This window comes from Neoarius graeffei, chromosome 22 (genome assembly GCF_027579695.1).
Source record: "Neoarius graeffei isolate fNeoGra1 chromosome 22, fNeoGra1.pri, whole genome shotgun sequence".
Taxonomy (NCBI): Eukaryota; Metazoa; Chordata; class Actinopteri; order Siluriformes; family Ariidae; genus Neoarius; species Neoarius graeffei.
Window position 1 is genome coordinate 12,594,396 of NC_083590.1, and position 21,789 is coordinate 12,616,184.

General features: G+C 40.9%; 1 protein-coding gene across 1 annotated transcript in view; it reads left to right on the forward strand.

Moving 5' to 3' along the window:
• LOC132870648 (ribonuclease inhibitor-like) overlaps positions 1–21,789 on the forward strand; it is a 30,422-nt gene that overhangs the window by 3,065 nt on the left and 5,568 nt on the right. Inside the window, exons 2-3 of the mRNA XM_060904398.1 lie at positions 7,229–7,402; positions 13,513–13,686. Of these exons, the coding sequence (XP_060760381.1) occupies positions 7,229–7,402; positions 13,513–13,686 (348 nt within the window). The remainder of the gene's footprint in view (positions 1–7,228; positions 7,403–13,512; positions 13,687–21,789) is intronic.

Here is a 21,789-nt window from a genome sequence, read left to right on the forward strand (position 1 = left end):
GTCGGCATTCCTACACTCGAAGGGAATCGATATTGATTGCAACAATGTCGAGGCCTGCCACATTCTACCCAGTAAAGACAAGGGAAACACTGCCATCATCATGAGATTCATCGCCGGAAACATAAAGCTACACTGCTGAAACAAGGAAGGAAACTGAAAGGAACAAACGTCTACATCAACGAGCACCTGGCAAAACGCAATGCTGACATCGCCAGAAAAGCACGACAACTGAAGAAGGAAAATAAAATTCAATCTACATGGATCACCAACTGCAAAGTATTCATCAAGCTGAACGGTACACCAGAGGAGGCAAGAGTTCTGGTCATACGAAACATCGAGGACTTGGACAAATACCAGTGATGCTATCAGGACTGTATGGTAATCAATACCGACATGACACTACATCAAACTCAACCATGATACACACCAAAATAACACTTTCATCCATTACTCAGAACAGTACTCTGCTAAAGCAAATGCTTGTTGATTATGAAAACCTGGAACTGAAACCACATGAATTCACTGACCATAAACTACTGGATACAGAAAATGACACAGACCCGGACAATAACTTTTTCTCAGCCATTAATGACGATTGCCACTATTACACAGAGGAACAGTACAATCAGTCCACTAAGGCCCTGTCCACACGGCAACGGATTCAGGTGAATCTGATAAAATTGTTTATCGTTTCGGCCTGGCGTCCACACGGCACTGGCGTTTTGGGTGCCCCAAAATGAAATCTTTTGAGAACGGTTTCCAGAGTGGAAAAATCTGGCAACAGCGCCATTGCAAAGTCGTCTGGATGAGTAGAACGGATTTGTTTATGATGACATCACAACCACATGACTGTGAGTGCTTCACGCTGGGTAGAAGTGTAACGAACTCGATGCGAGTTGTCAACAAATAAAAAGGAAAATAAGGAGCGATCTCACCTCTTCAGATGTTGGTTTAAGTCTGACAATACATTCCTCAAAAAGGGCGTAGAAGAACAAAGTAATCCATCAACGTGTAGCATTCAATTTATTCCGGACCATTAAAGAATTCTGGAGGATATCAGAATGTTGGCGTACCGGCTTCCATCTACCCCCATTCATTCCTCTTTCTGCGCCTCCATTCAAAAAACGAGCACGTGATTTAAAGGGACTATATCCATAGGATAGGGAGTGAGAAGGTGTGTGCATGTGACAGTGACAGGGTGAGTGACAGGGAAGAACCTAGGCTCATGCTCGCCCTGAATTTCTCTTAAAGTGAAGGCAGAAGAACATTCAGCGCCTGGCCAGGCTTTCTATATATTAATTTACATAGACGTTTTAACATGAAATATAAATAAGTGTCTTAGACAATAGATACTATTTTACGCTACTGATTAATAATCAAAACTTTATGTGGCTGATGCTACAGAAGAAGGGGTTTATGCACATGCGTCATACTTCTTCTATTGTTCTGGTGTCTCCGATGGGACCGTCTTACAGCGCACGTAGACGTGTGGCATGTGTATTGCATCGTTTTCAGCAAGCGTTGCGTTGCCATATGTACCTGATATTTTACTGATCCGTTGCCCATGTGGACACGATATTTAAAAAAAAAAAATCTCATTGCCGTTGTCGTGTGGATGTAGCCTAAGGCTATGGGAAAATGATCAATAATACACTTCAACAGCAGAAGCATGTACGCTAACTTCAAACACATCAAGAAATACTAAAGTCAGTTTACTCATCCATTCAGCATAATTGCCATATCGGAGACCTGGATTGACCTGGAGAAAGGAGTAGATTTCGAACTGGCTGGATATTAATTTAATTATATAAACAGGAAAAATAAAGGTGGAGGAGGAGAGGTGGTGTATGTGGACTGTAATTTGAATTATAAGTTAATAGATGGCATGACAGTGGTGATTGATAACTTATTAGAATGTTTAACAATCGAAATTAATATTGAAAAAAGTAGAAATGTATTAATTAGCTGTATATATAGAGCGCCAGAAACTAGTATAGAGGCGTTTAAGGACTGGGTAGAAAAGACATTTACAGTAGATAATAAAGTTATCTTCATTTGTGGTGATACTAATATTGATCTGTTGAACCCTAATAAGCACAGTATGACTGAGGAATTAATTAATACCATGTACAGTATGAGTCTCCACCCAAAAATCACCAAACCCACCAGAATTACTGACCACAGTGCTACCTTAATAGATAATATATTTACCAATGATATAGATAATAACATTATAAGTGGAATATTAATCAGTGATATTAGTGATCATCTACCAGTTTTTACAATTTATGACTGTAATCATAAGAGAAATGTGACAGACCATAAACTTAAGTATAGAAGAGTTATGACTGAGGAAGCCATGTTTGCATTAAATAATGATTTATTAATCCAAGACTGGGAATCAGTTTATATAGAGAATAGCATTGGTAGAGCATATGATAACTTTTTAAGTATATTCAAAGTATTATATGATAATAATTGCCCACTGAAGCAATATAGTACAAAACAAAACTATAATGACCAATCTTGGATTACTAAGGGATTACAAAATGCCTGTAAGAAGAAAAACACTCTATAGAGAATTTATTAAATTAAGAACCAAAGAGGCAGAAAATAAATATAAAAAATATAAAAACAAGTTAACGAGTATCATAAGGAGATGTAGGAAGGATTATTATGGCAAATTAATATATAATAGCAAAAATAATATAATATTAAAGGAATATGGAATATATTAAATAGTATTATTAAAGATGGCTCTGGACAAACATTACCCTAAATACTTTAATGACAAAGGTATCGAAAATTATAATATGGATGTAGTTGCTAATAGTTTTAATAATTTTTTTGTTAATGTTGGACCAAGATTAGCTCAAAATATCTCTGATCCAGTAACAGATGATGATTGTATAGATAATATTATAAAGAGGAATTCTTGTTCTATGTTTCTTACACCAGTAGATGAGAAGGAAATTATTGATATAGTTAATAAATGTAGTAATAAAATATCCACAGATTGTAATGATCTTGATATGAAACTAGTGAAAACTATTATTGGGGGGATTTCTAAACCATTAACATACATCTGTAACTTGTCATTTCAAACCAGTACATTTCCAAATAATATGAAAATAGCAAAAGTAATTCCATTGTATAAATCTGGGGACAAACACAACTTCACAAATTACAGACCTGTTTCTTTACTTCCTCAATTCTCCAAAATTCTTGAAAAACTATTCAATAACAGATTAGATAAATTCATTGAAAAATACAAACTACTCAGTGATAGTCAATATGGATTTAGAGCAAATAGATCAACAGAGATGGCACTAATGGAGTCAATTGAAGAAATCAGTAACTCTATAGATGATAAGAAATATGTCGCTGGGATATTTATTGATCTTCAAAAAGCTTTTGATACTATTAATCATGATATATTAATTAATAAGATGGAACAATATGGGATAAGGGGAGTTGTATTAAATTGGATAAGAAGTTATTTGAGCAACAGGACACAATTTTTGAAGTTGGGTGACTCTGTCTCAACTTGTTTGAATATTGATTGTGGTGTCACTCAGGGGTCAGTATTGGGTCCTAAACTGTTTATTCTTTATATAAATGATGTGTGCAATGTATCAAAGATATTTAAGATGGTATTATTTGCAGATGATACAAATATGTTTTGTTCTGGAACAAATTTACATGAGTTAGAAAAAATAATCTCTTCAGAATTGTGCAGGTTAAAAAGTTGGTTTGATCGAAATAAATTATCATTAAATCTGTCTAAAACAATAATCATGTTATTTAATAATCATAAAATAAATAGGGCAACAAATGTACAGGTAGATGGTGTTGATATTGAAAGAGTTTCTAATAATAAATTTCTTGGGGTAATAATAGATGATAGAATTAATTGGAAATCACATATAAAATACACACTAATTAAACTATCAAGAAGCATATCTGTGTTGAGTATAGCTAAGCACGTCCTGGACTATAATTCACTCCACATTCTTTACTGTTCCCTGGTTTTACCGTACTTAAATTACTGCTCAGTGGTGTGGGGAAATACATATAAATGTTCACTTCATGCAATAACTATACTTCAAAAAAGAGCTATAAGAATAATTCATAGTGCTGGTTACCAAGATCATACTAATTCACTATTCTTAAATTCAAAATGTTTAAAATTCAGGGATATTATAGAATATAAAACTGCCTTAACAATGTACAAAGTAAGGAACTATAAAGTACCAAGGAATATTCAAACAATGTTCTCGGATAGAGAGGGGGGCTATAATTTTAGGGGGAAATTGAAATTTAAAATTTGCAGTGCTAGGACAATGTTAAAAATGTTCAGTATTTCTATTTGTGGAGTAAAGCTATGGAACAGTTTGAATGTGGAGCTCATGAAATGTACAACTATAAACCAGTTCAAAAAAAGGTATAAGGAACAGATTATTATGAGGTATAGGGAGGAGGAATTACAATAACATTCTATTGATAATATAAGTGTATATATGTGGGTATGGGTACATATGGATATATTATATAAAATGTCTCTCTCTCTCTCTCTCTCTCTCTCTATATATATATATATATATATATATATATATATATATATATATATATATAATATGCATAATTGTATATAATATATAAGCACAATATGCATAATTATTATATGGGTGTCTGTATATGTATGGATGTGTATAGTTATAGGTATGTGTACATGTATGTACTGTATATACAGTGGTGCTTGAAAGTTTGTGAACCCTTTAGAATTTTCTATATTTCTGCATAAATATGACCTAAAACATAATCAGATTTTTACACAAGTCCTAAAAGTAGATAAAGAGAAAGAGAACCCAGTTAAACAAAAGAGACAAAAATATTATCCTTGGTCATTTATTTATTGAGGAAAATGATCCAATATTACATATCTTTGAGTGGCAAAAGTATGTGAACCTTTGCTTTCAGTATCTAGTGTGATCCCCTTGTGCAGCAGTAACTGCAACTAAATGTTTCCAGTAACTGTTGATCAGTCCTGCACACCGGCTTGGAGGAATTTTAGCCCAATCCTCCATAAAGAACAGCTTCAACTGTGGGATGTTGGTGGGTTTCCTCACATGAACTGCTCGCTTCAGGTCCTTCCACAACATTTCCATTGGATTAAGGTCAGGACTTTGACTTGGCCATTCCAAAACATTAACTTTATTCTTCTTTAAACATTTTTTGGTAGAACAACTTGTGTGCTTCAGGTCATTGTCTTGCTGCATGACCCACCTTCTCTTGAGATTCAGTTCATGGACAGATGTCCTGACATTTTCCTTTAGAATTCGCCGGTATAATTTAGAATTCATTGTTCCCTCAATGATGGCAAGCCATCCTGGCCCAGATGCAGCAAAACAGGCCCAAACCATGATACTGCCAACAACATGTTTCACAGATGGGATAAGGTTCTTATGCTGGAATGCAGTGTTTTCCTTTCTCCAAACATAACGCTCCTCATTTAAACCAAAAAGTTCTATTTTGGTCTCATCCGTCCACAAAACTTTTTTTTTCCAACAGGCTTCTGGCTTGTCCACATGATCTTTAGCAAACTGCAGATGAGCTGCAATGTTCTTTTTGGAGAGCAGTGGCTTTCTCCTTGCAACCCTGTCATGCACACCATTGTTGTTCAGTGTTCTCCTGATGGTGCACTCATGAACATTAACATTTGCCAGTGTGAGAGAGGCCTTCAGTTGCTTAGAAGTTATCCTGGGGTCCTTTGTGACCTCACTGACTATTACATGCCATGCTCTTGGAGTGACCTTTGTTGGTCGGCCACTGCTGGGGAGGGTAACAGTGGTCTTGAATTTCCTCCATTTGTACACAATCTGTCTGACTGTGGATTGGTGGAGTCCAAACTCTTTAGAGATGGTTATGTAACCTTTTCCAGCCTGATGAGCATCAACAACGCTTTTTCTGAGGTCCTCAGGAATCTCCTTTGTTCATGCCATGATACACTTCCACAAACATGTGCTGTGAAGATCAGACTTTGATAGATCCCTGTTCTTTAAATAAAACAGGGTGCCCACTCACACCTGATTGTCATCCCATTGATTGAAAACACCTGACTCTAATTTCACCTTCAAATTAACTGCTAATCCTAGAGGTTCACATACTTTTGCCACTCACAGATATGTAATATTGGATCATTTTCCTCAATAAATAAATGACCAAGTATTATTTTTGTCTCATTTGTTTAACTGGGTTCTCTTTATCTACTTTTAGGACTTGTGTGAAAATCTGATGATGTTTTAGGTCCTATTTATGCAGAAATATAGAAAATCCTAAAGGGTTCACAAACTTTCATGCACCACTGTATGTATTGTATGTGTGTATATATGCATAACATAAGTATCTGTATATATGATTTGATTTGGTCGATATTATACCATGTTGGTATGGTTTTTTTTTGTTGATTTTGTTTTCTTTTGTATATGTAGTTTATTATGGTGGAAAGTGACGTTTGATTAGCGGTGGTATAGAGGGTTAGGATTTGCTAAGCTATTTACTTCTTCCTAATCCTTTCCGAACATTATGTTACTGCCTTGTGGCTATGCTATTCTGTTTGTTTATGATGATGTTTTGATGATTGCATTTTTTATTTTTATTTTGTTTTTTTGTTTTTTATATCTTCTTTACTGTTCGGAATAAAGCAACCAATCAAAAAAAACATCTGATTCCAATTTTACAGACTTCAGATTGTGATAAATGTAAGGATGTACTTGCGTATTTCTGACTGATTTTTGTTTTTAATTATGAAAATAACTAAAAAATGTAAATTTTATGTGTCGTTTGTTGGAGAATATCATTTTTATCTTTCGGTACTGTATCTAAAGGGTGAAATGTTTGCTTGTAGAAAAATATTGAGAAGTCTATAATTTCCATGGATGTACTTATTTTTTCATATGACTGTATGTGAGCATTAAAAATACAGTCAAGCAGAGATAAAGGTTCAACTGAAGAGTCAGGTTTTGTAGAATTTATTGACTTTTTGCTGAATCATTTGCACCTTGAGTAAACTTAATGTCAGTAACAGTGGTAATGTTTGAGTCATTAATAATAGCTTGTGATTGGTGAAGAGAATAGAGACAGTCCAACATGAGACATCATCTTCACAACCACTATTACACCAAGATGAAAATCTGTTGATGAAGTGTGTGTCATTGTGTCTCTGCAGGTTGTCTAAATGTGGTGTCTCAGATGACAGCTGTGCTGCTCTGAGTTCAGCTCTGAGATCAAACCCCTCACACCTGAGAGAACTGAATCTGACTAATAATAATCTGGGAGACTCAGGAGTGAAGCGTCTCTGTACTGTACTGGAGAATCCTCACTGTAAACTGGAGATACTGGGGTAAGATCATCTCTCACACGGGCTGAATGAAACAAGGCAGTGAGACATATTTTGTCCTTCAGTCTTTAACTTTGACACGACACAATTAATTCACTCAAGAATCTGGTCCTAAAAAAAAAAGTCTTGATGCAGTCCAGGGACAGTTTTGGGGCGGGGCATATCCCAACCCAGGACCCCTCTAAATCCAGCCCTGACGTGGCTATAAATAATTATTGTGGGTTTTTTAAATATTGTTTTCCTCAGTATATTGTTGATGAAATTAAATAATGAAGATGAGCTCAAAGCAGGCTTGTAGTACTGGAGTCCAGGACTTGGACTCAAGTCGGACTCGTGCCCTAATTTTGAGGACTCGTGACTTGACTTGGACTCGAGCACTGATGACTTAGACTCGGACTCATGTGTTAACTGCATTAGGACTCGGAAATTGGAGACGAGGACTCAGAATTTTTCTTTATTTTTTGTAACATGCCATAATAATTTTGCCATAAGATATTTATATCTACATTAATTTTTGTACGAATTCTGTGCAAGAGTATCAAACCTGCGCGCCTTGGCGCATGCATCTCTGGTGCGGTCCGGACATCGCAGGGGCCACAAACGACTCGCACCTGCACAGGATTAAGGCGCAATCAGCACGCCTAAATAAAAACTGTGAAAACACACTTACTTTGCAAAGTATTGAGTTCCATTGCTGACACATTACTGAGGCTTATTTCCTTGTTTGGTTTCCTGATCCCTGATTTCCTGTTTCTTGTCTTTGATTCTGCCGAGTCTCCGATAGCCTGTTTGTGCTTCGCTTGATCTATCGCCTGTTTCACCGTTTTACGATTTTGCCTGCTGTTCTGGGGTCGGTTTCCCAATAACGTTACCCTTTAGAGCTAAAGAGAGAGTTGAGAGACTTTCAGAAATGGACGTTATCTCTGTATGTGGTTTTCCTGAACTCACTCGTCAGAAGGAGTCTAAATAGCAACATTACGAAGTGCTTCTTTGCAATGCGCGTCCCCGATACAGGCATGAGTAGTTGCTAAATCCAGTCCAGTAGGTCACAAGGCGTTCGATTTTTTTTTTTACCAAAAAACAATGACCAGTGACAGTGACAAGCATTTTAAAATATGTTAAAATATTGTATTGTCATTGAGCATTACATATCTAATGTGGTAATTAATAATTGAAATTATTTTTCATTTTTGGGCAACATTTTTTTTTTTTTATTCCAAGCGTTTGTTTTTTTTTAATAAATGAATAAATGTTCACACTAAAGAATGAGCAAATAATAAAGTAAATAAGTAAATGTGTTCCCCGTGCCCGCTCATTTCACTATTACTCAAACATACACTCAGGATTATTTCAAGTGTTATCCACAATGCCAAGTTGGCAATGTTCTCCCTTATATGTGCGCAGAGAGCGAGAGAGAGAGAGGTTTTAATCTGTGTGTAGCCTACCTAAGGAGGTTGACGTGACCATGTATAATAAAAAATACCTCTGTAAGCCTGGTGCACACGGGCGATTTTTCCGTCGCTTGGTTGTGCAACTTTTTTACGCAAGTGAAAAATTGCTGTGTGCAGATATTTGCGACGGCTTTTTTTTTTTGGTGGCAAGAGATCGCAGGTATCAAACATGCTTGATATTCTGTGACAAAAAATTGCCAGTCACTGACTTGTTGCACAGATATCGCCACATGTGCGTCTCTTTGCAGTAATGAAGCGATCACCTCTAAAGGCTAAGCCAATCTTCGCATGCGAAGTAGTTACATGACTTGCATCCCCCTCCCGAAATTGCCCACTGGTCACAGACATCGCGTACACGAGAGGGGGAATTTGTGTCCAAAAATCGCAATACGCTTGTGACGAGAAGTCGCCCATGTGTGCCGGGTTTAGGTTCACACAGATCAAAACCTCTCTCTCATGCACTCACGCTCTCTCTCACATGCACAATGTTAGAGGGGCAGAAATTTGTCTCATTTATTACACTAAATTAGATAATCACTGTCCTTATGGAGTTTCATCAAATTTAAATGTAGCGAAATCAATGTGACATTCCGATATCCATATGTGATTCCAGACCATATTGAAATATATTCATAATGTTTTTCATGTTTCAATGTTGATGTAATAATTAACTCTATATTAAATATATCAATATATGTTAAATATATTAAAGACACTCTTAGCCTTAAGAGGCTTTTGGGAAACCCACCCCTGGATTGTTTGCCGTCTTCACTTGTATTAATAAACACACCTTCTGCACTTACATCCGTCTCCCAATCATCTCTGACAGAATACTTCACACTCCCTGATAAAGAGAAGCACATTCACCTGTTCATACGCCATGTTCAGAGACAAACTAATGTTAATGGCACTAAAACAGTCACCATCTTGGTGCGGTTGCAGTGTTGGACTTGACTTGGACTCGACTCGGATCAATAATGGACTCGAATTTTTCTTTTTTAATGACTTGGACATGAACACTGGGGACTCGAGACTGGACTCGAGGTTTAGTGACTCGACTACAACATTGACTCAAAGTGCAGACCTTCAGCTTTATTTTGTCACAGAGAATTTGGGTCAGATGGACGTATGTGAGAAGCTGCAGCACAAAACGGGACTTGATCCAACTGCACTGTGCATAGGACATCACCTTGTCCTATGTACGTCTGTCACTCCATCTTGTCTTGTGTTATTGTGATTCTCACTCTATCTTGTGTTGCACATAAACCCCCCATTTATGGATATCCATGTTTTCACTAAACTAGGTTGAATGGTTATGGTCGGATAACAATAGATGCGCTGAACTGAAAGTGAAATGTAATATATTGAGCATAGTATTACACTTATATCAATGTATTAAAAATAAAGTTGTCCTCCGATGGGGGGGGTGGCAGGTAAACAAACAAACAAACAAACAAACAAAAAACCTTGATCCCACTGCAATGTGTCTGAAATCACTGTGAAATTTACTACAACACTGTAACTAATCACACAAACTGCACGTGAGACACAAACTAACTGCCCTCTGTGTGAGTTGCAGGGTTTAAAGCAGCAGTGACATGGTGGAAATAATCTCAGGAATATAGAGTTTAAAACTAAAATGAGACATTAATGCCATAGAACTGATGCAGTGAAAAATAAATGAAAAAAAATAATAAAAGACTTTGAAATAAAATTTTAAAAAAGCAGAAAATAACTTCCAATAAATTGAAACCCACAACAATTCTTTTTAATTTTTCAAATAGAGATGCTGATGATAAATGTTAAAATGTTTTATACAGACCTGGCAACCTGTAACTGAATCAGTGCAGCCGTCTGTCATGACACAGCACTTTTTTTTTTAAACCTAGAGGTGGATGATATAACAAAAAAACTGACACAAATATTTTGCACAGGACTGTGTTACTCTGATAACAGAAACAAAGCTCCAGCTCTCTCTGCTCTGAATCTGTTCTGTTCTTTCAGGATTTATCGCTCATGTCACTCCTTGTTGAGTTTTTTTTTATGCCCGAGTTGTTTGAACCCAGTCTGGGTTTTCTGTGTCAAATAAGGAAGCGGCTTCACCTGGAAGAAAATCAAACACTTTCATGAAGGAGCTGACTCAAATGCAAGCGGAAAAAAAATAAAACGAGATTCTTAAGCAAACTCTTCCATCCTCACTCCCGACTTTCTGTTTTTTGTAAAATATATTTTAAATACAATCGTGAATTTCTCTGGAGTTTTCAGGCTGAGCTCCTCTCCTTGTATTCTTTAACCGCTCATTTCCTTGTTGTTCTTGAAGCATTTGCTTCTATTTGAGAACATTTTTGCTTGATAGTGGGGAGACGGTAATGCCTTTTATCTATTTCTCTGTTTGAAGAAGCAAAAACAGTGCAAAAATTAAACATGTTGAAGACAGATTAAGCCTTGCTTGCACGAAAAATGGTGTCTGTCTGACCCCAGCTGTAATTATCACGTGATGTCTATAAACAGTAAGTACACGTACCATACTACAACAGCGGGGGGATATAAAATAACTTGCAAAGCAGTAAATGAAACCGAGACTAAAAAAACAGCCAAGATATAATGGCGGATACATAGTGAGGGAGGCTTTTAGGAACTGAAATAAAAGATCAAAAAGCCTAATTTTAGTGGTGCTCGTTTGTAATCTATGCTCATTCCAACTTGCCTGGTCGGGCATGTCGGGGAAATATCCCACTTGCCCGAATGCATGTTTCACTTACCCCGGGCAATTGGGCAGTCCTTAATGTCAAGCCCTGTGGAGCCTGCAGTGGTGGAATAATTTGGCAATATTTTAGATAAATTGTAAATCTAAAGTTCTGTTTGATTATTTGCATTAATTTCTGAAATTTGTTTGATTGTACAGTGGTGCTTGAAAGTTTGTGAACCTTTTAGAATTTTCTATATTTCTGCATAAATATGACCTAAAACATCAGATTTTCACACAAGTCCTAAAAGTAGATAAAGAAAACCCAGTTAAACAAATGAGACAAAAATATGATACTTAGTCATTTATTTATTGAGGAAAATGATCCAATATTACATATCTGTGAGTGGCAAAAGTATGCGAACCTCTAGGATTAACAGCTAATTTGAAGGTGAAATTAGAGTCAGGTGGTTTCAATCAATGAGATGACAATCAGGTGTGAGTGGGCACCCTGTTTTATTTAAAGAACAGGGATCTATCAAAGTCTATTCTTCACAACACATATTTGTGGAAGTGTATCATGGCACGATCAAAGGAGATTTCTGAGGACCTCAGAAAAAGCGTTGTTGATGCTCATCAGGTTGGAAAAGGTTACAAAGACATCTCTAAAGAGTTTGGACTCCACTAATCCACAGTCAGACAGATTGTGTACAAATGGAGGAAATTCAAGACCATTGTTACCCTCCCCAGGAGTGGTCGACCAACAAAGATCACTCCAAGAGCAAGGCGTGTAATAGTCGGTGAGGTCACAAAGGACCCCAGGGTAACTTCTAAGCAACTGAAGGCCTCTCTCACATTGGCTAATGTTCATGAGTCCACCATCAGGAGAACACTGAACAACAATGGTGTGCATGGCAGGGTTCAAGGAGAAAGCCACTGCTCTCCAAAAAGAACATTGCTGCTCATCTGCAGTTTGCTAATGGACAAGCCAAAAGGCTATTGGAAAAATGTTTTGTGGACGGATGAGACCAAAATAGAACTTTTTGGTTTAAATGAGAAGCGTTATGTTTGGAGAAAGGAAAACACTGCATTCCAGCATAAGAACCTTATCCCATCTGTGAAACATGGTGGTGGTAGTATCATAGTTTGTGTCTGTTTTGCTGCATCTGGGCCAGGACAGCTTGCCATTATTGATGGAACAATGAATTCTAAATTATACCAGCGAATTCTAAAGGAAAATGTCAGGACATCTGTCCATGAACCGAATCTCAAGAGAAGGTGCGTCATGCAGTTAGACAATGACCCTAAGCACACAAGTGGTTCTACCAAAGAATGTTTAAAGAAGAAGAAAGTTAATGTTTTGGAATGACCAAGTCAAAATCCTGACTTTAATCCAATCAAAATATTGTGGAAGGACCTGAAGCGAGCAGTTCATGTGAGGAAACCCACCAACATCCCAGAGTTGAAGCTGTTCTGTACGGAGGAACAGGCTAAAATTCCTCCAAGCCGGTGTGCAGGACTGATCAACAGTTGCCAGAAATGTTTAGTTGCAGTTATTGCTGCACAAGGGGGTCACACCAGATACTGAAAGCAAAGGTTCACATACTTTTGCCACTCACAGATATGTAATATTGGATCATTTTCCTCAATAAATAAATGACCAAGTATAATATTTTTGTCTCATTTGTTTAACTGGGTTCTCTTTATCTACTTTTAGGACTTGTGTGAAAATCTGATGTTTTAGGTCATATTTATACAGAAATATAAAACATTGTAAAGGGTTCACAAACTTTCAAGCACCACTATAACTCATGAGATGTAACTTCCTGATTCTGCTCACAGGTTAGCTACTTCCTTGACACAAAATGGTGAAAGAAATACCAAATCCATGGGGGGGACACATTCATTTTAAGACACACAAAGCAAATCTTGATGTTCATAAACTGAGGCAGTGAAGTGTCATTGTGTCTCTGCAGGTTATATAAGTGTGGTGTCTCAGATGAAGGCTGTGCTGCTCTGAGTTCAGCTCTGAGATCAAATCCCTCACACCTGAGAGAACTGGATCTGTCTAATAATAATCTGGGAGACTTAGGAGTGAAGCATCTCTGTGCTGTACTGGAGAATCCTCACTGTAAACTGGAGACACTAAGGTAAGATCATCTCTCTGAGAGTCACAATAACTCACTGTAGCGAGACTCTGTGTGGGTGGAGCACAGAAGCACGGCAGGCGGTTGTTGGAGACTTCATTATTTGCTTTATTGCTGCTTTTCAGCATACAACTCAGACTCTCTTCTCACAGACACGCATGTACACACACAGGCTACTAGCAAGCCCTCGGCACCGACCTCCCCTTCTCACTCTCCTTTTATAGGGCGCGGTCACTGGAGGAGACACACAAACACAAGTTAATTGACAACAGGTGTAGTAACATGACCACTCACCTTCCCTGACTCCGCCCTCCATTCATAGACCGACACTCGGCCACGCCCCTGCTGCCACATACCCCCACCGCCCGACTCAGACCGGGGAGCCATCCGGCCTGAAGCTGACTTCTTCCCCCCAGGTGATCTGCATGTTGGCATCCTTCATGCGTTGGATCCACTTGAGGGGCGCGTGATCTGAACAGAGGGTGAAAGGGCGCCCCAGCAGGTAGTACCAGAGGCCGAGGACCGCCCACTTGATGGCTAGGCACTCTTTTTCAATCATGCTGTACCTGCCTTCCCGCATCGACAGCTTCCAGCTAATGTACAGCACGGGATGCTCCTCCACCTCCTGGGACAGAACGACCCCCAGCCCTCTGTCCGATGCATCTGTGTGCAAAATAAAGGGGAGAGAAAAGTCAGGGGAGTGTAACAGTGGCCCCCCACACAGTGCAGCCTTTACCTTTAGAGAAAGCCCGTTGGCATTGCTCCATCCACTGGACCGGATCTGGTGCTCCCTTTTTAGTGAGATCAGTCAGCGGGCTGGTATGAACCTCCGATAGTAGCCAGCTAGCCCCAGGAACTCATGCATTAAAGCAAAAAAAATCATCTGACTGAAAAAAAAAAAAAGCTCCAAGTTGTTGGCCCCTACCATGTCAGCGATGCGTCAAATTTTAAACGCCGTGTTGTCCATTATCCCCTCGGCCCCTACTTATAGTACATTTACATAATTTTAACAATGACTAAAGCTAAGGCAAGACTTGACCATTGTCATTACTGGCTATTCATGATGAACCATCAAGTTTTCAGCACAAAGTGCAAATTTATTTCAACAATACTTTAGTAATGCACAGCAGTGGTTAAGAGAAAAGTACAAGTGCAGTCGAACTTGAACCATGCTTTCAAAAGGGTGGAACAAAAAGAAAAATAAGAAAATCTGTTGAAATAAAGCCAGGAAACAATAAAAGTAAAGTGAAAGTTCACTTTTTCTGCTTCTTCGCAGTGAAGCCAAAGGCATCTAGTTTGGCAATACCTGATGCCTGTTTTTGTTTCTTTTTCCTTGGCACAGCAGCAGGAGCTTGCCATTATTGCCCATTTCATTTCGCCAAGCCCATCTCCACTTATTCTTTACCGTTTTGTCAATGTCTGACACATCTGTGCCTTCATTTAAAAGAAGCGCGTCCATGCTGGCAAAACCGAAAGTAATTTGACACGCTCTAGTGATAGAAATCGAAGGGCCTATGTCAGGTGAAATATGGCCTTATACGCAGTACTCGAGTTGAGGGGGGATGTGGGCGGAGGCATCCCCCTTCTGAAATAAAAATCTCAAAACATCCCCCTTATAAAATGGCCATCCCCCCATCACATCCCTTGGGCCATTTTACCAATTAATGTGGAAATTAGCCTACTATTATTTTAACAAATATTACTATCATTTCAACATTAGAGGCTTTGCGCAGTGATAGCCTACATGTAGCCGGATAAAAAAGACGCATATTTATTTATTCGGTTGCACCTCTCATTCACACCTATACGGAGGTTTCAGTCACTGAAAACAGCTACTTTTGCAAACTCTGGGCAGAGTGGAGATTTCTGAAAACTCCATCTTCAGACACGCGTGTAAATCGGGAAAACGAAGCAACAGTGGGCGAGAGGGCACGCGCGAATTTAATGAGTCATAGGTGTGAATCTTTCACCGAATGCCAATTGTCCCGGACCGGTTCTTCATGAAATCGCACGCACACGCACAAATTCATTAGGTTAACTTTCAAATAACTGTTCTTGTGCACTTGCAACACCGGAGCCACTTTCCTGAATTTTGAGCTTCGGAGTATTGGCTTCTTTATCTATTTAATCAATGAATTTTTTTGTCACATACATTAAATTACTAATGTAAACCATTAGTAGCCTATTTAAGCAATAGCTGTTTTCTCCACTGTTTTCCGACCTTTTGTGCTTAGTGAATGAGACACTTCATTACACTCCACTGACTGACTTCCAATTCCGGACTTTTTTGAAAATGTAAAATATAGGCCTACAAGATGGTTTTTTGGCACTTAATTCGCGTTGGTCCTTCACTATTAATTTTTGAGACTGACGAGGCACTAAATACTGTGGAATTATTTTCTCCTTACTATGAAGTTTGGCATCTTAAACAAGTGTCGGGAAATCTTGCAGGCTGACTCTGCAGCCTCCAATGCAGGCCCGGCGCCAGGAACAGTTTACTAAGGGGGCAATTAGAAATCGCAAGGGGGCAAATATTTTTCATATAGTGTGTAGTAGTGATGGCGGTCTGACAACGTGTTTCAAACAATTAACTGCGCCAACCACAAAACCACGGCCCCGAAGGTTGCTTTAGTACGGGAAAATCATGTGACATATTACCAGGGCAGTTGCGCTTTATCAACGCCCGTGCCCACCTGTTAACCCTCCCCTCCAATTTTCTCACAGTCACGCGTTACAACCGGAAAGATGCCAAACATAAAACAACACACACAAACCTACAGGCAAGTCCTTTAAATTTAAAATACATACAAATAGCTCCGCGGCATGAAAACAAAACGTCAATACAAGTCTAAGGTACTTGGCTTGGCGGCCAAAATCATAATTTAAAAAAATCAACAGACCCCGCGGCTGCACCAGTAATAGCCTTCCTGACTCACACCGAGTCAACACTAACCACTTAATCCACGATCTCTGTTTAGGCGTGTAGGGGACAAAACACTCTGAAGTGATGAATTTTCACCCCCGCTGCATGGGGGGTGACGTCAACGACACATATTCGTACGCTATTTGTGCACAAAGCAGACCATATATGAACACATACACCAACATAAACGGAGATAAACTTAGCCTACAAAGAAAGAAAATAGATTCACAATATTGTGATCGAATTCGTTTAATTCGGTGGGGGAAAGACTACTCCCGTAAACTGACTGCATATTACAGGATATTGCAGAGACAGTGCACTTAAGTGTACATGTAAAACCCCCACCCGCACGATGCCTCCCCTTGTCCTTATCACAGGTCTGTGTGTGCGCGGCTGTGTCAGCATTTCACACATACACCCACAATAACTAGTAGTCCCCAGTAGTTAGGATTGATACATGTCTATAACAACAACAACCAATCAGATTTGTTCTACCGTGACAGTTTTAGTAGTGATTTATGTGAAATGTATTTTTGTGCAATGCGCAACCACTTAATATTTCGTATTTGAAAATGCAAATTATTAATATGTCTATAATACATTATATTTTCATAAGAAAACAATTAAGTGATCCAAGTCTCCGTTGAGGGGGCGGGGCTGTAGCCACGAGGGGGCGACGCCCCCCCACGGCGCCTGGTCCGCTCCAATGTTTAAGCGAACTGCTGAAACCATAATGTTTAAAGATTAAATCGTAGGCTAATCAAACCAAAGAAAAACACAGCCTTCCAAGAACATTGTCTGCCGAAGCCTGTTTAACCTACAAAAGGCTTAATAGCATAGATCTTGCTGCGGCTTCAACAGGGCTGTTTGATTTTTCACCTGATCGCCTTTCAATAGGCAAATATTATTATTACTACTACTACTACAATAGGCCTAGTATTAGTAGTAGGCAAGTAGTTGCCTAGTAGTAGGACAGCCAGATTGTTTCATCAGTGGAGCCGCTGTTAAAAGGAAACTGATGCGGAGCGCCGCGGCTCGCCTCGGGATGAATCGCGTCCCGAGGCGCGGGGCTGGCCAGTGCTGGTTCGTTGGGGAGAGGGCAGAGGTCACTGGCTGCCAAGTTTGGAGAGGCTGGGACCTCCCCTGGCTGAGTTACGAGCGTGCAAAGTCGGGCTGGAGCTGCCGATAGAAACGAAACTCAAGCCGAGCACCGCGGCTTGCTGCCTACGCCGAGCCTCCCTGGGACTAGACAGTAGCGGAGGCTGTATTTATTTATTTAGGCCTATCTAGTGCAACAACTTAATCCTTTACATATATTCAAACATAGCACAAGAAAGGGTTCAACAACAGACAATCACAGCAGCTTGGTGAAGTTCTAAATCACATCAGTGTCAGACCTATGGGCCTACCCCCCTTTTTTCCTCGGATCTGCATCACTCTCATTATTGACCTTTAGCGCTCCCAGTTGACGGAAATCCGTCGTAGTGACGGAAAACTTTAATCCATGGGAACTGTCTCGCCTCCTTTTTGGTCTTGGGCCTCAGGCAGGCCCCAATCGCTGCCATCTTATTAATTTGGGGACGCACCTGCCCATGGCCCAAGTGAAAACCCAGATACCGTACTTCCACCTGCCCAATCGCACATTTCTTTGGGTTGGCTGTGAGACCCACCTGCCATTACAGTCATTACTGTAGATAATGATGTCATCTAGATATGCGGCTGCGTAGGTGGCGTGGGGGTGGAGGACCCTGTCCATAAGCCGCTGGAACATAGCGGGTGCCCCAAACAGCCCAAAAGGAAGTGTGACAAATTGGTGCAAGCCAAACGGTGTGGAAAAGGCCGTTTTCTCTTGGAACAGAAGAGTCAAGGGGATCTGCCAATATCCCTTCGTTAAATCCAGTGTCAAATAAAAACGAGCAGCGCCTAATCGATCGAGCAACTCGTCAATGTGAGGCATTGAGTATGCGTCAAATTTAGACACCGTGTTGACTTTCCTATAGTCCACACAGAACCGGACCGACCCATCGGTCTTGGGGACCAGGACCACTGGGCTGCTCCAGTTGCTGTGGGACTCCTCGATTATGCCCATTTCGAACATGGCTTCAAGTTCATCCCAGACCACCTTTTTTTTTTGTGTTCGGGCAGAAGGTAAGGGCGGCTGTGCCCTACCACCCCTGGGGGCATCTCAATGTGGTGTTCTATGAGGTGGGTGCGGCCGGGCAGAGGCGAAAACATGTTGGAAAATTCTTCCTGCAACTGGGCTACCTCTGTGAGCTGGGTCGGGGAGAGGTGGTCTCCACAGGGGACCGGAGCAGTGGGCAATGTCAATTTTCTTTTTTGTACCTCCAGCCCCAGCTCCGCCTTCTCCGGAATTACTGACAGCAATGCCACGGGGACCTCCTCATTCCAACATTTTCATAGATTGAGGTGGTAAACTTGCAATGCCCCACCCCTGCCCATTCGCCTCACCTCATAGTCGACGTCCCCGACTCGCTGTATGACCTCGAAGGGCCCTTGCCACTTGGTGACCAATTTGGAGCTTGACGTGGGCAGTAATACGAGTACTTTGTCTCCTGGTGTGAACTCCTTAAGGCGCGTGTCCCTGTTGTACAGTTGGGCTTGACGTTCTTGTGCCTGCCGCAAATTCTCCTGGGTTAAGTGCGTGAGTGTGTGGAGTTTGGCGCGCAGGTCGAGAACGTATTGAATTCTTACTAGGTGAAGGTCCCTCCTCCCAATTTTCACGTAGCACGTCCAAAATGCCACGCGGCTTACGCCCATTCAAATGGTGAAAAACCTGTGGAGGCTTGCAGGACTTCTCGTACTGCAAATAACAGGGGCTCGAGCCACTTATCCCAATTATGTGCATCTTCGCTTACGAACTTCCGAATTATATTTTTGAGAGTTTGATTGAACCGTTCTACTAAGCCATCTGTTTGTGGATGATAGACGCTGGTGCGGATAGGCTTAATCCCCAGTAACCCATACAGCTCGTGCAGTGTGCGTGACATGAATGTAGTGCCTTGGTCTGTCAGGATTTCTTTCGGAATCCCGACCCGGGAGATAAAGCGGAAGAGTGCTTCTGCTTTACTACATGCTGAGATATTGCGGAGAGGCACTGCTTCCAGATATCGCGTTGCATAGTCCATCAGAACTAAAATAAAGCGATATCCCCATGTTGACCGATCTAATGGCCCAACGAGATCCATCTCAATTCTTTCAAACGGGGTCTCAATTAAGGGGAGAGGGCACAAAGGCACTTTTGGAGTGGCTGCAGGATTTACTAATTGGCATTCGCAGCACGCCACACACCACTGATGGACATCCCCGCGAGTCCCTGGCCAATAGAACCGGGCCATTATTCGGGCGAGTGTCTTATCCTGCCCCAAGTGTCCGGCCATGGGATTAAAGTGAGCCACTTGGAATATGAATTCCCAGTGGCTCTTTGGAATTAACAGCTGTGTTACCTTTTCGCCAGTTTGAGTGTCCTGTGTCACTCGGTATAGTCAATCCTTACTAATAGCAAAGTACGGGAAGGCCGGCATCGCATTTGGCTGGAGAATTTGACCATCGATTGCTCTCACCTGGTCAAATGCATGCCGCAGAGTCCCATCACGTGACTGCTCTAACGGGAACTCCCCAAGGGAATCCCCGAGAGAGGGAGGAGGGGCGGTGCGCTCCTCACTCCATGTATCGCCCTGACACGGTGCTGACGTAGATGGCTCTGTGACAGTTTCTCCTGCCAATGCTACTCCGGGGCTTTCCCTAGCTGAATTATGGCAGGACCCACTCTTCACCATGTGCATCATTAAATCCTTAAACCCCGGCCAATCAGTCCCCAAAATTAGCAAGTGGGTGAGACGAGGGTTAACCGCCTAGCCTGGCAAGCCAGACTAAATGTGCATATTTAGTCTGGTCTCGGTCGTAGACATTTCCAAAGGGTGTGGGTAGGAACAACCCGTTGTCTTTCAAACTGTCTCTGTGCGTATAGGCCAACGCTCTGACCAATCAACGCAACAGTGACTGTGATGTAGTCAGAGCGACAGAAAGCAGCTAAACTAGCTTCTAAGTGCTATTTCCAAATCACCCGGACAATACATTCAATATCACAAAGCAATTGCGTTAATGTAAACTTGCATCTTTCACCCATAGGCTTCAGATAGTTAACATTAAAAGGCCGTAAACTGAGGAGGATAAGTAAGGGAGCAGTCCCGACATTCGGCCTGTTGTACTGGCAATAGCTAAGGGCCAAGCATAACTGTTACCAAGCATCGCCATCATCTTTTAGGAATATACTTTACACACACTTTACTATTGCGTAGTTAAGAGTATGCCCCTTACCATTTGTAAATGAGGTGAACCTCATCCACCACGACTCCAAGGACGTTGTCTTGAAACACTTTGGTCCCCAACATGTCGTGCCAATTCTTTTGTAAAAGCCATGCCTCCGGACTGCCGAACACCAACTGGCACTGGCCCCTTCAGAACTTTGCTGGTTCATTGATGCCCAATTGCATGGCCGTGAGTCCGAAATTGTTTGCCTCCTTCACCTGGTCCTCCATTAGGGCTACCAAGGGCGAGACAATTACCACCATAGGGTTTTCACTTAGCCCCATCCTTTTGGCTACCAGGGGAGCCAGCTGGTAGATCAGACTTTTGCCATAGCTGGTCAGCAAAACAGCGAAAACGTCCTTCTTGAAAAGGAATGAGCGGAGAGCCTCTTCCTGCTCATGTTTCAATGAAAACTCCAAGTCTAATTCTTCTAAAACTGATTCCAAAGCGGAGTCAAACGAGCGCTGTTCAATAGCCATAGCCATCTTTCCTGTTGTGCTTTCTCCAGCGTCGTGCAGCCTTGTCGTCACTCCTGCAAAAGCCCGCCCAAAGAATCCAAACAAAAACCTTGCGTTGTGATTAGCGGGCACAATTTGATGCCTGGGGTGTGTTGTTGATATGGTCCGAGGCTAGACCCACTCGTAGGCAAACATATTTTTGGCCGCTAGGCAGGTGGGTCTAGTTTACTAGACTATTAACCGCCGCCTTTACAATATGTTTTTCCCCTTGAAATGGAATGTGGACAGACACTAAAGGGTAGTTGTGAACATCCCTGTGCACATACGACATCTTCACCATTCGTGCTCTCCTCAATGCCTCACCTTGCACCAGGCTTTGGTGGATTGAGGTCTGGT